Consider the following 17,592-nt stretch of genomic DNA (forward strand, 5'->3'; position numbering starts at 1 on the left):
ATTTAATACCAGCAGAATGGAAATGCATACCTACTACAAGTCTCCTTATTCCTTTCGTTTACGTAGCGTAGGCCTATAATAATTATTTTCCATCAGTTTCTGACCTTCTCATACATTTGAATATTTGTGATACAACCAGTTGTCGGTACAAGACACTGGTTTTGTGTCACCCATTACAATATTCAAAGGGTTGAATCCAGTCGGATCGTTTGCATATTCTGGAGATAGGGACGCTACAGGACCTTATGTTTAATCAGCGAGGAGTCGCAGATTCCGAGTGGATAGGCAACATAATAATATAGAATGCGCATCTTAATGACAAATATTTTCAATCTAAGTTGCGTTTAAACATTTTAAACTATGCGAGAACTAAGTAACAACCATTTAACAACAATTTAGGTCGAGTAATGAGAACGTTACGTAAAATTAACAAGAGTGAAAAGCGAGTAGGTAATAAATGAAAGAAGTTGCCAAGCTGTAAGCTTGAGATCAGTCAATGTCGCCTGCAGATTCGGCAACGTTTTGTGATAAATTGGCGGCAGCAACTTTTCCTTCCTCGCCACTTATCTACTGAATTTGAACTGTCGAAGTTCGGGGTAAGTTTCGTTTACTATCGCTTTTTGTAACAAATGAGACGCTTCACAAAGTCGTTAATTAAATTACACTGTCGAACTATTTTATTGAGAAGGATTCAACATCTTACAATAACTTTATAAGAGCAGGTTAGGTATTAAAGCTGCATAGAGCTAGAATAAATATTAAAAACTGTATGTAAAGGGTATTGTTATAAATGTTCAGTTAAATTAGGGTGGAAGACAGAACAGAAGAACGTTTCTATTATTCATGCAATATGTGCTGTACCCACGTTTCTTGTACATTATGCCTTGTGCATATTGCAGAATATCTCTGTACCTCAGTGGATTACACTGCATGTGAATAACTGAAAGTAGTGGTAAATGACTGCTACTATACGAGATATTTACTACGTCTGATGTTTCAGTTAAGCAATTCGGAGGGAATGGGGATTTTTAATGATATTTGATAGCATCAAATGATTTGTCTCATCACAGAATCAGAAACGAAACGGAATCACGAAAGGGATCTTTTTATGACGCTAATTAGATTTTACACCATGTGAAGCCACTGCGATTCACCGAACGGGCAAGGTTCCGTCATCGCGACTCGCCTCGCCATAATGGCTCCTCATATTGTCCCCACTTCACAGATCTATTTGTGAAGTGCTGTTTCGGCACTCACCGAGAATATCAAAGCACTAGCCGACGGCTGTAACGTTTCCAAACGAGCAGAATTGCCGTTTCTGCCACTCTGTCCGAGCAAACGGCCAGAATTGTGTTCTTTCATTATTTACACATTCAAGCGCGATGTGAAGGTACACACGTACCTATTCCATTTCAGTTGTATTTTCAGCTTTACTAAAATAGAAGATTTTGCAAAAGGTTGTTAGGTTGATTTTGTGTTTTGTGCCTTAGCAATTTGTCTAATTAATATTTGTGTTTTCGACCCTCCCATGCGTATTCTATCTAATGGATTCATTCAAGTATTCAATTTTAATCAAAACTATTTAACTAGTACGTGTATGTGGGTCTTTATGAATTATTTGGTTTAGTGGGTACCCACCTAAAAGTGTGTAAGATGAACGAGGCGGCGTACGTGTTGTGTTGTTGAACCATCCCGTGTATCCAGGTCAAAAGTCCTTCACCGCGGCTTTGTTCCGCCCCTTTGTTCCAAGATCCACGCATTGCGAAATTAAATGAGCAACTTTTAACAACCCCCGTTATCGTGTACCTACATTGTTGACTACCCACCCATGCAGTTATTTTTAGATTCATACATATAATAGGACTCACAATTTTGTACTTTATTTGGAAGTGTCATATTTTACATGGTTATTATGACAATTTGCAAAGTTTGTATCTAAATGTCGGCGTGGGAGTTCGCGTGAGTGATATTAGTCAAACAGCCCGAAGCGAGCTATGTATAAGTTTTAGCTTCAGTAGGTAAAGCTCCTTTGAGCAAGTTCACCCGAGCTAAGTAATTACTATGTTGCGGTCTTAAGTAACAACTAATTACGAAGTGTCAGGAGCAGGCCGCTATTCAAGTGTATTTCAATAGGCTTTTACATGTACTTAATTAATATGTTTCGACTCTTTCAACTTAATTAATAAAAAAAATTATGCTTGTGGAAATAACATGGATACAAATTATTACCATGTAGGTACTTACTCGTATTTACCTAACGTATTATTTAGCTAAATATTATGTTTTCTCTTTGACATTGTATTATATTTTTCCCAGAACCACATGTGGTAAAGAGAATGGTTAATGTGTTTATAATGGTTGTATTGTAAGAAACATTTTTAATTTAGTACCTAAATAGGTAAGTCTTGTAATAAATTAATGAGATTTAAGGGCTGATGCCCTTGTATTGGCATATTTGACACTCAGATTCATAAGTAGGTATCTCACTTTACTTTTTGTTGAACGTTCAACTTATTAGTAGTCAAATTAGAAAAAAGTTACTTTTCAAAAGATTGCAGTGAAGTGGAAGGAAAAGTACGTTTTCCCACAATCACGTTCCGGGAATCCGGGAAAGAGCCCGCGTCCCGGCCCGAATACAAATGGGCTCCCCGGGGACTGCCCCGGGATCGCGTAGGCGACACGGCAGTCAGAGGAACCTAAGCGACTACTAATGAATGTCATATGTAATAAAATAATTTGGCTTCTTAAAATTATGAAGCTTTCTTTTTGAATGTTTGTTACTCTAACGCGCTATAATGACTTGCTAATCTTGTTATTGAGTTCGATAGCAGAATTTGATCTCGAATGTTTACGCCCACTTGACTGAAGACTGAACTGACTGAAGAACAAGTAAAATTTGTCAGGAAAATGATCTCATTCTGAATAGAAAAGTATTTTCTCAGCGAAGTAGGTAAAGTAACTACTTACTCGTAGTTGTCGAGAAAAGAAAATGCAGAAGGAAAGAAAATGCTTTCTTCGTAAACTACTTTATTTTGAGAGTAGGTAATGTTATGCGAAAGAGTGTTAATAATGTTGTATTTATTCAGTAAACTTAGGAATCTTCAGTTTATTTCTGTAACTGTGCAAACAAAAGACTAAGTATAGAGCAGAAAGCTCAGCGCTGAACTAAATTATGCAAATTCAGAGAGCCCGATCGATGGCGGGCTTATTTTTAACATCGGGCGGCTGCAGAACGGCAATAACTTATTCAATACTAATGGATTTACAACACCGGCGGACTAATTGAAATAAGAGGCAGGTAGTCGCAAAAATTAACCTATAAGGTAAGTGCCCCCTACTTCGGTATATTAAGGCGATTAGAGTCCTCAATGACCTTGGGCGTTTGACCTTCACGCCGCGAGCAACACCCGCGTACCCCGCACCAAAAACTCCGATTTGACACCGATCAAAAATACACGGGCATAGGTAGATACAGAATAGAAGCTCTTTCTTTATACATTACTGCCTATTATTTTAAACTTAAATTGATGAACCTTGATGTCGGTGTCATTTAACTCAGGCGTAAAGGTATTTAATAAAAATAACAAAATCCATGAACATTTTGTACGGGATAAAATTTTATTNGTTTACCTTAGTTACGTTCCATTTCTTGTATAATCACAAACTGGAGGTATAAGAGCAGGATTATTGCGAAATATTGTCATTTTATATGAACTACGAGTAATACGAAAAGCTGCAGATGCCCCATTCCAAGCAGGGTTTTCAACATAAAGCATCGCTTTAATTAAATGCTCTAACTTTTGTTCTAAACATGAATAGTTATCGTTCGTTTTTGTTCCTTACCTGAATTTCCTTCACAGGCGCCACACTGGCCGTGATCATCGACATGGACCACCGCACGTCCGTGATCTTCAGCGCGTGCGTTGCCGTGTTCTACACGCTGTTCGGCGGGCTGTACTCCGTGGCGTACACGGACGTGATCCAGCTGTTCTGCATCTTCCTGGGGCTGTGGATGTGCATCCCCTTCGCCTGGGCCAACCCGCACGTCAAGCCGCTCGGCTCTATGGAGGTGGACTGGATCGGGAAGGTCGATCCGGAGTATTACTGGTTCTACGTGGATTATGGACTGTTGCTGATCTTTGGAGGAATCCCGTGGCAGGTTAGTGGCTTTGTTTCAATAAACCCTTAAACTCAAAGGTACTGCAGTTTATAATCCACTAGTAACCTACTAATAAATATTCAGGCTACATTCACATTATAGATTCTGTACTGTGATTCACGTAAATCGCAACAATACACTGCATATTAAAATTTAATGGGCTCTGCTGTTGATAGTTGATGTTTTAATCGAGCAAACAATGTAAATCCAATTTTACTGCTCGCAAAGACAATGTCGTGTTTGGCAGCCATTTCCCTCGGGAAGCGAGAGCGGGCCCAAAACGCCTGTACATTTGCACCTGCAGGTTAAACAACGTGCTTTCTTATCGTGAATAAAGTAAATTATCAACAACAACGAGCGACCTTTCCAGTGTAGTCTCAATAATTTAACGAGAGCAACAGAAGAATAGAAACGAGTCTTTGGTATCTTGTACTGTTATGGATTTTATTACAGTTTATATCCATTGAAGTAATATTACTACGTAGTAGGTACATTATAACTCAATGTTTATATCCCGAAATATACCTTTAAGATTTGTTGCGCGTGAACCTTTTTATCAAGGAGCTGATTTATATTACGATGCGGTTGCCCTAGGAATACAGAATTACAAAGAATAAAACATATTTTTATGGGCGTTTTCCTGAAATTCTGCTATAAACTTACAGTTGTTGTACTCGTGTAATACAACGGTATTATTAGTCTAACAAAGAAAGCTTTTCTTTTGTAATCCTGTTTTCTCTTTTATATACGATTTCTTTTGCAGACAAAAGAATATCTTTTACGCGAACATAATTCCAGTAACTTAAAGAATAGCTTAATTAAGTATTTCAAATAATTTCTTGTTTTGCGCGGATGTTTAATTTGTTTTCTTAGAAATCTCATTGAGACGAGCGCCAGACATTTTTATTACGCGAGCTCTGCCCGCGTTCCGACTTTGCTGTAGATTGGTTGGCATATCGATTTTTCAACGAATTCATCTCAGGGATTATGACATTGAATCTATGTTGAGAGAGACACTTCGTTAACTAAGTTAGTATAGAGTACGTTGTTTGATGTGATTTGTAGTTTCTTTTTATACGAAATCTTCGATGAAATGGTTTGTCTCTTTGTCATCGGACCTCTCTGCAACTTTTCTGTTACATGAGTTAATGAAATGTAGGAAATGATTTTAACGTCATCACCGAAAAAACAAATTACTCATAAATTTTCCGGGAAAACTGTTTTAAAATCTCTGATTTTCTTTTGTAACACACATAGCGGTTATGACATTATCCCTGTGCCCTGTGTAAGGATAACTTTTGGGTTAGCCTAGTATTTCGTTGGATAGGAATTAGGGATCGGTGTAAAGCCCTTGACAATAGGTTGTCATTAATGATGGAGTTTCTCAGTACTGGCCCAATTATTGTCCCGAAGCAGTGGTCGGGTTAAAGTAACGTGACGTTGAAAAGAGCTTGTTGAAAACGAACTTTTAGAGTAGGCGCACACCGTTGATTTTTCGTCGGCCGATAGTTTAGTCGGGCAGTTGATCAGTATGGGCATGATGGGAGTGCGCACACTACGCCGATTCGATTTGGCCGATTCTTCATACAAATTAAAATCGGGCACAACTATCGGCCAACTAAAAATCAACGGTGTGCGCCTACTCTTAAAATGAATGAATTAGAATTTGAGTGAGTGACTGTGCTGCCCCTTCCACAGGTATACTTCCAGCGCGTGCTGAGCAGCAAGACGGCGGGGCGCGCGCAGGTGCTGTCGTACGTGGCCGCCATCGGCTGCATCTTCATGGCCATCCCGCCCGTGCTCATCGGCGCCATCGCCAAGGCCACTGGTACGTTATACTAAAGCCTATATGGAGCAAGTAGTTAAATGGTGGTAAAGCCTGGTCCGTGAGCACGTAGAATTTTGTCCAATGACCCCAAGCTACACATCCTTATCGCTCGCGCGTAATTATGTTGCTGTCGCGCTCGCACACTCACTGCGGGCGCGCGTCGCACAGTTGCGACAGCAATATAATTACATTCATTGGACAAAATTCTACGTGCTCACGGATCAGGCTTTACCACCATTTAACTACTTGCTCCATATGAATCTTGGTCAATGACAGTTTAACTTTCTCCCGGACAAAGTTGACCTTCACTGGTTGGGTTTTTATGGCGGTCAAGCTAGATCCTGGCTACGCAGGAGTTGCAGCGGTGGGAACGAGAGGTGGGAATAGTCCCGTGCTTGGTAAATAACAGCGCCTGTAAAGAAGAGCAGCATCAAACGCAAACAGTGAACGTTTGGTGGTTGATCATCCCTTGTGACCACCGTACCTGTACGTACATTGGTATCTTAGTTTCAACAAGTTTAGAACATTTTAACTACATATTGTGTCATAGGTACCGACGATACATACATTTGAAGGGTATCAGGAAATGTTTTACACATGAGGAATGCCTACGGTGTAATTTAACTCTCAGGCTAATTAATTTGCTAAATAAATAGTTGGTATTCGAGACGAAGAGATATTTGAATATTACGCAAGAGACAGCATGGCGCCTTTAGTAATTGGATGATTTGTATGGACCCAGCAGCGCTCGCTTACGGCAACTCTATAAGCAATACAGCTGATCAGGCCAATTATTTCATTTGTTAGGATGTCACGTCCCTTTTCGTGCACGTGTCATATCCTACTAACATTGTATAGTAGCCCAATGGCTTCATTCTAGTTAGTATTAAGTTGCTTAGCCACAATTTTCCCAACTCAACAATATACACGTGGCGATGTATTCTCCACAGACAAGTCTGGGGCATTTCTCTAACCTTCGGAATTAATAATTTAAACTTTGCGTTTCGACCCGTAATTACACGCGCCGAACCCTCGATGGGCCAGGTGATAAATGGACGGAGTTCTAGGTTTTCGGCACAATTATTTTATCTCGATTTCGGCGTAGGTACTTCAGTAATTAGTTATTTCAAAATATTGCTGTGTTATTTCAATAAAGTTTATAATACAGGTCTCGTTTGTTATGTTTACCATCCTAACATTAATTAAACGAAGGGAATTAATTGTTTTTATAATTACTATCCGAAAAGTAGGTTGGAGGTAGGTACATACCTACTTCTGAAAATTCTATAATTCGACTGTAGTTAGGAAGTAGGTAATAAGTGTGAATTCTAGAACATGACTTTTCTTTAATAGAAGCGGAAGAATATTTATAAGCTTAGATTCCTTCAACTTTAAATCTAGCCCTTTTATTACAGATGTAGTCATCTGGAATGAGGGCTATCGTTTTTATACTTAACAGTTGGCACCCCTGGCGATGACAGGACCTTACTCTACAGTGGCGCCATCTTGATGAGTGCAAATGCGATAGTCCTCCTACCACTTTAGCGCTCACCAGTTGGTGCCACTGTCTTCGCTACTAGTAAGTGACAGGACCTTACTCTACAGTGGCGCTAACTGGTGAGCGCTAAAACGATAGCCCTCATTAGAGGACTCTTAATTGGTTTGCCACACTACCAATTAGAATATAAGGTAGATGGGTATAGGTTGGAGCCTATAGCTACGCTGACAGGCATATGCTGAGGGGTGGTGGTTGTTGCAGCGTGGAACGAGACGGAGTACACGGGCGCGCTGACGCCGGACGGCGAGCTGACGCCGGAGCAGACGTCCATGATCCTGCCGCTGGTGCTGCAGCACCTGACGCCGGACTTCGTGTCGTTCTTCGGGCTCGGCGCCGTGTCCGCTGCTGTCATGTCATCAGCTGACTCTAGCGTGCTCAGCGCCTCCTCCATGTTCGCGAGGTGAGTCACATCTGACAAGTTTTCTCATTGTTACAGTGAGCTTCGTCTAGCAAGCATAGTGCAGGATGCTCCTCAGCTCGATGAAACGACTATATAAAGAAAATAGACGTGAATGTCTGGATGAAACGGAAGATTGTTTTTTAAGTCTTTTTGGAGTTTATTCAGCAGTGATTGCCTGAATTAACGGAAATGATGGAATTGATAGAAAGAAAGAAAGTTGTGTTTCTGCTGTGGGTGTGCTAGTATCTGATTGAGCGTTAAATCTGTCAACTTTGTATTGTTCAGCTGTACTTAATACTTAAGGCGGTTATCACACTGCGCCGCGCTCCGCCGCGGAGCGCGTGATTTCATATAAAAAATCACGCGCGCGGACGCGTTGTCAGTGTGAAGTGCTGCGCGTGTTTTCCATACAAACTGAGGTACTTGCATACAATTATTAAATCTGTCGCCCCGCGCTCCGCGACGGAGCGCGGCGCAGTGTGATAACCGCCTAGGTAGTGAAGTCAGGATAGAATAATAGAATCCAAATAAATTCTGGGTTTCGCTGAAAGTGGTCTCCCCCGCAGGAACGTGTACAAGCTGATCTTCCGGCAGAACGCGTCGGAGATGGAGATCATCTGGGTGATGCGCGTGTCCATCCTCGTGGTGGGCTTCCTGGCCACGCTCATGGCGCTCACCATCCCCTCCATCTACGGGCTCTGGTGAGTCTAAGCTATAATTTGTATTCTACGTGTTACATTCAACTTGTAGAGCGAGCGATTGCTGTTTTATTTCAAAGTCAAAGTCAAAATTTCTTTATTTGTTTAGACTAATAAATAGTTCTTACAAATCGTCATTTTGCTCTTAAGGAGCCTCTACATGTCTCATAATCTTTTTACCCTACCAGCGCTTCGAGACCAACATTTGGCAAGTGCTGAGAAGAAGCGCCGCAACAAACTCAGTCACCACTGTCTGCCGGTTAATATAAATAAATAGAAATAGCATTTGTGTATATGCAAGCCACGATAGAGGCGATCACTCTAAGGATAATAATTTTAACTTGTATGGAGCAGCGAGCAAATTTTACCTTGGGTATGTTCTTGATCACCTAGGTAGATACGAATAATGGAACTCCAGACCACTTTACAGCAAGTCCATTCTATTTATTTTAAATAATAATTAATAGTGTCTCACGTCAGTTTTATTGTTTTTTGGCCTCAATCATGCCTGTATGAAAACGTTTTAATAACCCCGTGCGACACCGCGACAATGGCGGCCGGAGATCGTTCCAATGAACATCTATTTCCCATTAGCCCTGCGTCAGTTTCGCAAGGTAATCGCCGCGCGCGCCGCAGATTCTATATTATTTTAATGGGAGTTGCACATCGCACCATTACAGTTCACCACTTGGGAACGTGTGGGGCATTGACACAGTTTCACGCGTTTTCACGCGAATTTGGTTCTTATGATGAGCAGGCCACGGGGCAAATGTTAGGTCCAAGGACTGCGGCCGTCGATAAGTCCTGATAATGGCCATCGGTGTTGCCCTTTCGGCCGGTAATCAATGAAGCATGCCACGCGGTAATGACCGGGGATCGAGGCGAGTTATTTATGCATCGAACATCAATCGGCGTACAAAAGTAGCCCTTTACTGAAGGATTCTATAATTTTCGGTCATTTGCCTTGGGCGTTTTGACTATCAAATGACTATGAAATATGCATAGCCTTATTAAACCACCAGCCAGCATTCGCAGTTGTTTTCATCATCTTCAACTAAATTCACAATCGAAGTAGAACTTGTATCAGAATTTTTGTCGTCTATATTGCTGATACTTAAAATTTTGAGGAATGTGCGTTTGAGTGGAGGACACTATAGGCATATCATAGGTAGGTAATTCTCGAATGTTAAGGATTTGTATTGTATTCCTGCATTTTTCAGTTCAGTAAGTCCACGCGAAAATACTGTAGCTCGTCTCGTATAATGTTCAAAATGTCGAATACCTATCTAAAATGGTGAATATTTTTATCTCATTTTCAAATAATTTCATAGCAGAAAATTCAAATTCAAAAGCGAGTTAATCAGTTCAGTAAGCTTATTCCTCAAACGAAAACATAATCCCTTAAAAGTGTCAGGGTTGTCTCATAATTAACAGAATAGGCTTTATCGTTTTAAGATCTTATCTCGCAAAAGATGATTAATTGTGTTTGAAAATTAACTCTTATTAAAGTCGACCTGGTGGAAAAGCGGACAGGAAATTTCAAAAGACTTTTTTTGGCTGAGAGTACCTATTGGTAGGCGGGTAAAATTATTCCTGTGCAATTAAAATATGGTATATGACACGGTGCATAAATATCGCACACCTTATAGAAACTTACAATTTTGTGAAGTGATTTTATTAAACTTTATAGTCCTTTGAATTCAAATCCTTTGATTTCAAATGAAATCGGTTGCTGGATAAAAAATCATATCGTGCTCATTGGTATACCTACATATTCTGGCTGACGTACAGCTATAGATTGGAACTGGCTCATGTATGTTCTTAGTTACGAAGAAATTGATAGATTAAAGTAAATATTCTAGAGAACCAGATTTTCACATAGAATAGTTAGTTACCGTGAGAGAGTCAAACTGTATTCAAGTGACGGCAACCCTAGCTTTATTCCCAATCGATTCTGGAGCAGGGCTGTGTCGCTGCTCGCGGCTGTTTGATCGAGTTAATTGGATATCGAGCCCGCGGCTCGTCTGAGCTTTCATAGATAGACCCGTCTGAACTTCTGATTCTGCTCGTGCACACTTTGCTTACCTACACGTGTGTTTGGTTTTCATTTAGCACAATTACCTGCATTATTTGACATTACTAAGTTGAATATCCGCATAAATCGCATTTCCTGCGACTTTAAGACTAGGCTGTGTTTGGCTGTATTTTAAAATATTGGATAAGTTCATTCAGCACTTATTGAAGTCGAAAGCATGAAGTTGTAACAAACATTGTACTCGTATCTATTTATCATCTACCTATTTTAAAGTCTAAGAAAAAGCGTTACAACATAATAGCACACCATGAGTGAATGAACACTTTCATAAAAGTAAACCGATTTCAATTATTTGCACATAAATAAAAATAAATCATTGTCGAATTGATCTCACGGTCCAATATAACCATGTGAATCGGAGAATCAAGCTTAAGATCGTCCCAGCTTGTATCGAAGTTCGCAGCTAAATCTGGAGCAGTGCCAGCCTGATCTAGTTAGGACTTACGTAATTGGATAGCGAGCCACAAGATGGCTTATACATCCCTCAGTTACAGGTATCTAATGTCGGCAATGACCCTTTAAGGTACTACGTTGTACGTCAGTAAGAAGTTTTGGTAAAGTTGGTCAAACGAGCTTTATTTTTTATCGCTTCTCGGCCTTTTGGCTAAGATCAAAGTGTGAGCTTTATTTTGGCCGGTAATTGAAGGCTGATTTTAAAAGTTTATACTACATATTGGGGAAGCAAAACGTAACGTAAAATCCATGAAAATTTCACTCTAATTAAACGCATAATATCTACTCGGAAATAAAATGCTTGACGGCTCTGTGGCGGCGCGCCAAGGTTACAAAGTTTTTGTTACCATTTTGGAACTTTGTTTATGTCATCTGTAGCGATTAATTGGGTTCGTTTGCACCTGGAACCCTGGAACAACTGGCATTTTATAGGAAACAAGGATGTTTAGTACTTTCTTCCAAGTTTAATCGTTCAATATAATAGGTTTTATAGCATTAACCATTAAAGCCTTTAATAAACATCAGACCATCGTCGAAGCAGATGAATTAACCCAATTACGGAGGCATCGAATTACGGTAATGCGAGGCTTAATTAAAGAGATATGTTACTGTAGTATTGTTAATTGCAATTAATGCCCATCTCCAAATTATTGGCTTACGTGCAATAAATATGAGCTATCGCGTCCTCGGCGAATAATTCAAGCAGAAGTAGGTCCAGTGGGATTATATGGCACATACACTGTAAAAAGTTAACTGACAATTCTACGATTCCTTATCTACACTGTTAAAACTAATTTCTCTAAGCTCAAATAGCTTATGTCTCACGGTTTCACCGAATAATTTGGTTTTTAGGTATTAGCTAGATTTAATTCCTTGAACTTTTGCCAAAGGGATAGTGTGGCTTTGATAAATTTTGGCAATTATAAAGATATTGTTCATCGTTCGATTGGTCCCATGCTGTCACTCTTGTAATGTGTTGATCCTCAATGCGTGTCCTGTGCTTTGGGAGCCCACTGAATGAGCCTCCGCGTTGATAACCATCAAATAGTGGGTAATATCTTGCTGCGAATGTGCGCGTGCGCGGTCACCGCGCGCACTAAATCCCCATGTTTATGGCGCCCAACGTTGGAGAGGCGTTGCGCAAGCGACGGTGTCGGGCAGAAGATTTTAGTGATGATCAATACTGTATCGATTTTAGTTTTAGTACAAATCATTTTAATTTTCTTTGTACTCGTGCCCGCAGATCCCAGAACCACGCAATCCTATGAATGATTATACGCAGTGTCTTGAATCACTCGATTTATTGCGGTTTATAGATAGATTGATTTGAAGATCAAATTCAAGTGACACGTCTTAATGTTCGCCTATTTTATAATGAAGAGCTATTTCGTAATCTCAATGTGTGTAGTGACAATGTATCGATGTTTTACCTAAACTTTACCGTCTCTAACCGCCATAAAGCGAGTCCTTGTCAGTGCTATTATATCGTAAACTGCATACCTGAATCAGATCAATGACTATATTGAGCGCTGGATCTTAGTACCTCTCATTTTGTATAATTTAAGAGAAGGCACGATTCTATGTTCGATTAGGTACATCAAAGTACGTACAGATTGTCATAAATACCAATATTATGATGAATACGAAGGATGAGTAGGACGGTCACGATATTAGTACAATCATTAAACAATTTCAACGGTAAGCAGCTTTGCCGCCATTTTCCCAAAGTGAGAACGACGTTATTACAGTATTAAGAATTTAACTATACCTACATATAAAGTCTAAGTCCGCATATAATTTGAATGTAAAATTGCGTTTAGCGAAAAAGTGGGTGTGTACCGTTATTATTTTATAAGCGTCATTTGCATTAACCTATAACATAATAAATAATGCACACCTATGTACGCAACCGTAATTGGCAATATTTAAAGGCTAAAGTAGGTAATAACTTTGCAAAAACTTATTTCATTTTGCGTGAGCAACATCACGCAATATTGTGTACTTTGAGCTTTATTTTATCGTGGGTGTGTACTAATATTTATAACAGACTAGCTTTTGCCCGCGGCTTCACCCGCGTGAAATTTCGTTTATCACAGATCGTCATAAATATGTTATTCTGGGTTATAAAAAATAATACTGTAAAGTTTCATCAAAATCCGTTCAGTAGTTTTTGCGTGAAAGAGTAACAAACATCCAGACATCCAAACTTTCGCATTTATAATATTAGTAGGATATTAGTAGGATTCATCAAAGGTAAAGTTGGCTGCCGAAAATGTATTTTTTAAAATGATTTTACCCGTTACTATTAGGTGCGAGATGAACTTTGGTGACGCGTATTTCCAACCATCGCATATTTGAAATAATGTATGAAACCATAAACCGATACCTATATGTATTGATATTCTTTTGTTGTTATGTGTGTGTGTGTTTTTTTTATTACACCCAAAGCCTAGCCAACAAAAAACATGATTGTTGTTGAATCACAGTTCGTTATTTGTATCCGTATTCGTATTTTCTCCAAAAGCAAGAAGATCAATCGAACACTTACCTAAACCCAGTGCGGGATTCTACTGATGCTTTAACTAATCAATTCACACCTGTACCCCCTGCAAGCAGTAAAAGTTAACGAAATGCGACTTGCGACTTTTACGGATCTTGAATTCTCGGAAAATAGAAATGTGATAGCAATTTTTTAGGCTCTTAGGTTCCCCCAAGACGTGATGCCCTAAGCAATTGCTTAATATGCTTATGGGTTAATCCGGCACTACCTCAAACCTAGCCTGCCGTTGTAACGAGTCGCGCCCGCAGGTCGATGTGCTCGGACCTGGTGTACGTGATCCTGTTCCCGCAACTGCTGATGGTGGTGCACTTCAAGAAGTACTGCAACACGTACGGCTCGCTGGCCGCGTACGTCGTGGCGCTGCTGGTGCGCATGTCGGGCGGCGAGAAGATGCTCGGCCTGCCCGCGCTCATCCACTACCCCGGCTGGGACCCCGTCAACGAGGTAACATAGTATACGATTCAAATTCTTTCATCATCATTATTTCAGCCATAGGACGTCCACTGCTGAACATAGGCCTCCCCTAATGCTTTCCACGTTTATCGACTGGTAGCGGCCTGCGTCCAGCGCTTCCCTGCTACCTTTACGATGTCGTCGGTCCACCTTGTAGGTGGACGTCTCACGCTGCGTTTTCCGGTACGCGGCCTCCATTCCAGAACTTTGCTGCCCCATCGGCCGTCAGTTCTGCGTACTATGTGCCCTGCCCATTGCCACTTCAGCTTGCTAATCCGTCGGGCTATGTCAGCGACTTTATTAATCTTTCAAATTCTTTATTAGTGTGTAAACCCTTTTCAGAACAGTCTCATAAGCGCGTCGCTCACTGGTAAGTCGAGGCGGGACGTCGCGGTGGTGGCGAAGCGTTGTTTTTTCCCATTTGTTTCTAAAGAAAACCTTGTGCGGCGTGCCGTATGCGTCCGCGCCTCTACTCCGTCTGGAATGTTAATCCTGTGAGCGACGCGCCTCTATTCCGCCTCGACTGTTGATCGTGTGAGCGACAGCCATACACGTCCCAATATAGCTGCCCTACCACCACTTCGGGACAACATATCGGCTGGTGCTGAAAAGAAAATCGGTCACATTTGTCAGCTTATTCATAACAATCATTTCAGCCAAAGGATGTCCCCTGCTGTACAAAGCAACTTCTAATTAATTTCGTTGCGGGTCCAATGACAGTTTAACTTTCCTTTCACTGGTTGGACAAACTTGACCTTCACTGATTGGGTTTTTATTGGCGGTCAAGTCCCGTTGCTGTACAAAGGCCTACCCCAAGGATTTCCACAATGTCCAGTCCTGCGCTGTGTTTTCTACGACCCGAGATATAAGATATCAACATATTACACAAAAAAATATAACCATAGATAGACAACAGCAGATTTTACTTTCTTACCAAGCGCCCGCTCAGTAATAACAGTATGTTACATAAAAACTATACAAAAAACATAACACTCCTTCTGGCGCAGTCGGGTAAAAAGACAAATGAATTCTGTGCAAGATATTAATTGAAAAAATAATAAATCCAGGTGCAGCTGTTCCCGTTCCGCACCATGGCCATGGTGCTGTCGCTGTTCACGCTCGCCTTCATCTCCTGGCTGTCCGTGTGAGTACCACTTTTTTCAACTAGTTTAAGACAACTTTTCAGTGGGAAGCTAGTCTTTTTCAGCTTCAGGATCTAGCCATCTTGACTACAGATTTTTGTAAAACTCGATTTACCTATATTATAACAAATAGAAAAACTTTGTTTGATAGAAAAAACTTTAGTACAGAAACAAAAGTACTTACCTAACTTAAGGTTTTTTATTGGCTAAAGAAATAAAGCTTTTCCGTTTATCAAACGTTACTGGCGGCTAAAGTTTTGCGCTCTACACGCTTAATGCTATAGAAGATGAATTATATTATCATTATCTGTAGTACTCGTAGGTATAGCCATTAGCCGTTTAGTACATAATTATCTTTCGCTGTGATAAGTCCTGATTTTCAGGTTATCGACTACTTATTTCAGTTATTCCGTTTCAAAAAAAGTTTAAGTCTTAAGAAAATTACTATTTTCATCGCAATGTTTTTGGGTATACAGTGTATATGTTATCTTGAAGGATACTAGATAAGTACAAGCGAGTAAAAGTGAGTACAATCTTTTTTTATTCAGTATTCAAAAAGCAATCGTTGCAAATTGATAAACGAGATTTACAGCGAAAATCTCCATGGCTGATGGTATTCCCATGTTGTGTCAAGTATGGTCCCGTTACATATGTGATGGGCAACTAAGTTGACATGAGATGCGTTTTAGGCGCGCGGCTTCCTAATTGTGGAACAACGAGGGTTTCGTACATACGTACGATATGATAGAGACAATAAAATGCAAAAACATTTTCAAATGGATTTAAGTACGATCCTATTGTTTCTATCTGAATAAGTACTGTTAAAACGCCGGAAATGTACGCTAATCACGGCCGAAATCAATATTTTCCGATATCGTTAAATATTCACGAAGGCCCCGGCCCTTAGCGACGGGCTCATTATGCTGATTGGCTTCGTATTTCGCAGCGAAGTTCTATTTATTTTACCTCATAATAATTATGCCAATTCTAAAAACTCATTGTTATAAGGTAAATAATAAATGGGTACTGTAATTTTCTTAGAATCTGAGGATAACACGAATCCTATTTTACTTAAGTGTGAAAATTTACGTGCAATTCTAATATCCTGAGAAGTTTTGGAGAAAGTAATAATTAATTATTCAATTTATAACAGGGTTTTAAATTGCCAAAATCGTTTAACCAACGAACTTTTGGTGTCTTTAGCTTTGAAGAACTTTTAAACGCTCTATTTCTGCGGCTTTAAAACGGCTGTGTTACAAAATCGGTACCAAAATTAATAATCCTTCACGCATGTATAGAGTTCGTGTGGTGAGGGGCTATTAGGTGTACATTATCGGCGCGGGCGATATATTAGAACATCATTATTGAGTGTAATTTATCCGCGCGGTCCCAGCAACAATGTAGAGCCGCACGACATTGCTCCTCGTAGGCTGCGAGTAATTGCGCGGTGCGGGCGAGTCGCTGACTTAGGCCGTTTGTAGACATCCGTTTTTTCACCGGACGACGGACCGTCAAAAAACTGATATCCTTTGTTTGCTGTTAATTTTCTCGCCGGACCTATGTCCGATGCATGTGCACACGTTCATTATAAATCATACGCCACCGCTAAATCCGGTGAAAAAATCGGGCCGTTGTCCGGTCAAAAAAACGGATGTTTACAATCGGCCTAACGGCGTCGTGACGGACGGACGCGTCGCTATGTATACCAGCTCCCAAATTATTTAACTCATAATTCAATGGACTAAGGTTGAAAATGCAGCTCGTTGTTCAGATTTCGGACAAGGAAAGTGACGGTCGCTCCTCACGAGCCGATAAATAAACGTTAGAAGGGAATCTAACTCTTCGTAATTGTTATTATTATCGATGATCAGTCATAATGTAATGTCATTCTAGTAAAATAGAAAGTTTAAACTAGGTATATTGTGTCATTTTAAACCTATTTCGTAGTTGGATCGAGGGTTATTATATCGTTAAGATAACTGATACCAATTACTTACCTAACCAAATATTGTTCCATAATGTCTAAAGATGATTAATGGCAAAACTTTAAAACTAATTTCAGTTTTTCTAACGTTTAGTTTACATGATACACCTAACAATAAGATAAAACGAGTGTCTATCAAACAGAGATTTCCTGACAATTTTTTCACGCGATGCGTATATTACCTCTCATGCTCATTTCTCAAACGTTCGCCGTTTAGCTGAAATGAAAAACAGCCGTACATAAGTTTGTTCGTTCAAGTGAC

The 17,592-nt window shown here is 40.1% G+C and overlaps 1 protein-coding gene across 2 annotated transcripts in view; it reads left to right on the forward strand.

The window, feature by feature from the left end:
* The window catches only part of ChT (choline transporter), a 29,900-nt gene that overhangs the window by 8,532 nt on the left and 3,776 nt on the right, over positions 1-17,592 (forward strand). For both annotated transcript variants that reach the window (XM_028304197.1, XM_028304205.1), the window contains 6 exons: positions 3,861-4,159; positions 5,858-5,987; positions 7,747-7,945; positions 8,512-8,646; positions 14,000-14,195; positions 15,272-15,348. In XM_028304197.1, coding sequence (XP_028159998.1) covers positions 3,861-4,159; positions 5,858-5,987; positions 7,747-7,945; positions 8,512-8,646; positions 14,000-14,195; positions 15,272-15,348 — 1,036 coding nt within the window. The remainder of the gene's footprint in view (positions 1-3,860; positions 4,160-5,857; positions 5,988-7,746; positions 7,946-8,511; positions 8,647-13,999; positions 14,196-15,271; positions 15,349-17,592) is intronic.

The sequence above is a fragment of the Ostrinia furnacalis genome, unplaced genomic scaffold (assembly GCF_004193835.3).
Source record: "Ostrinia furnacalis isolate ACB-3 unplaced genomic scaffold, ASM419383v2 OfSCF0140, whole genome shotgun sequence".
Lineage (NCBI taxonomy): Eukaryota > Metazoa > Arthropoda > Insecta > Lepidoptera > Crambidae > Ostrinia > Ostrinia furnacalis.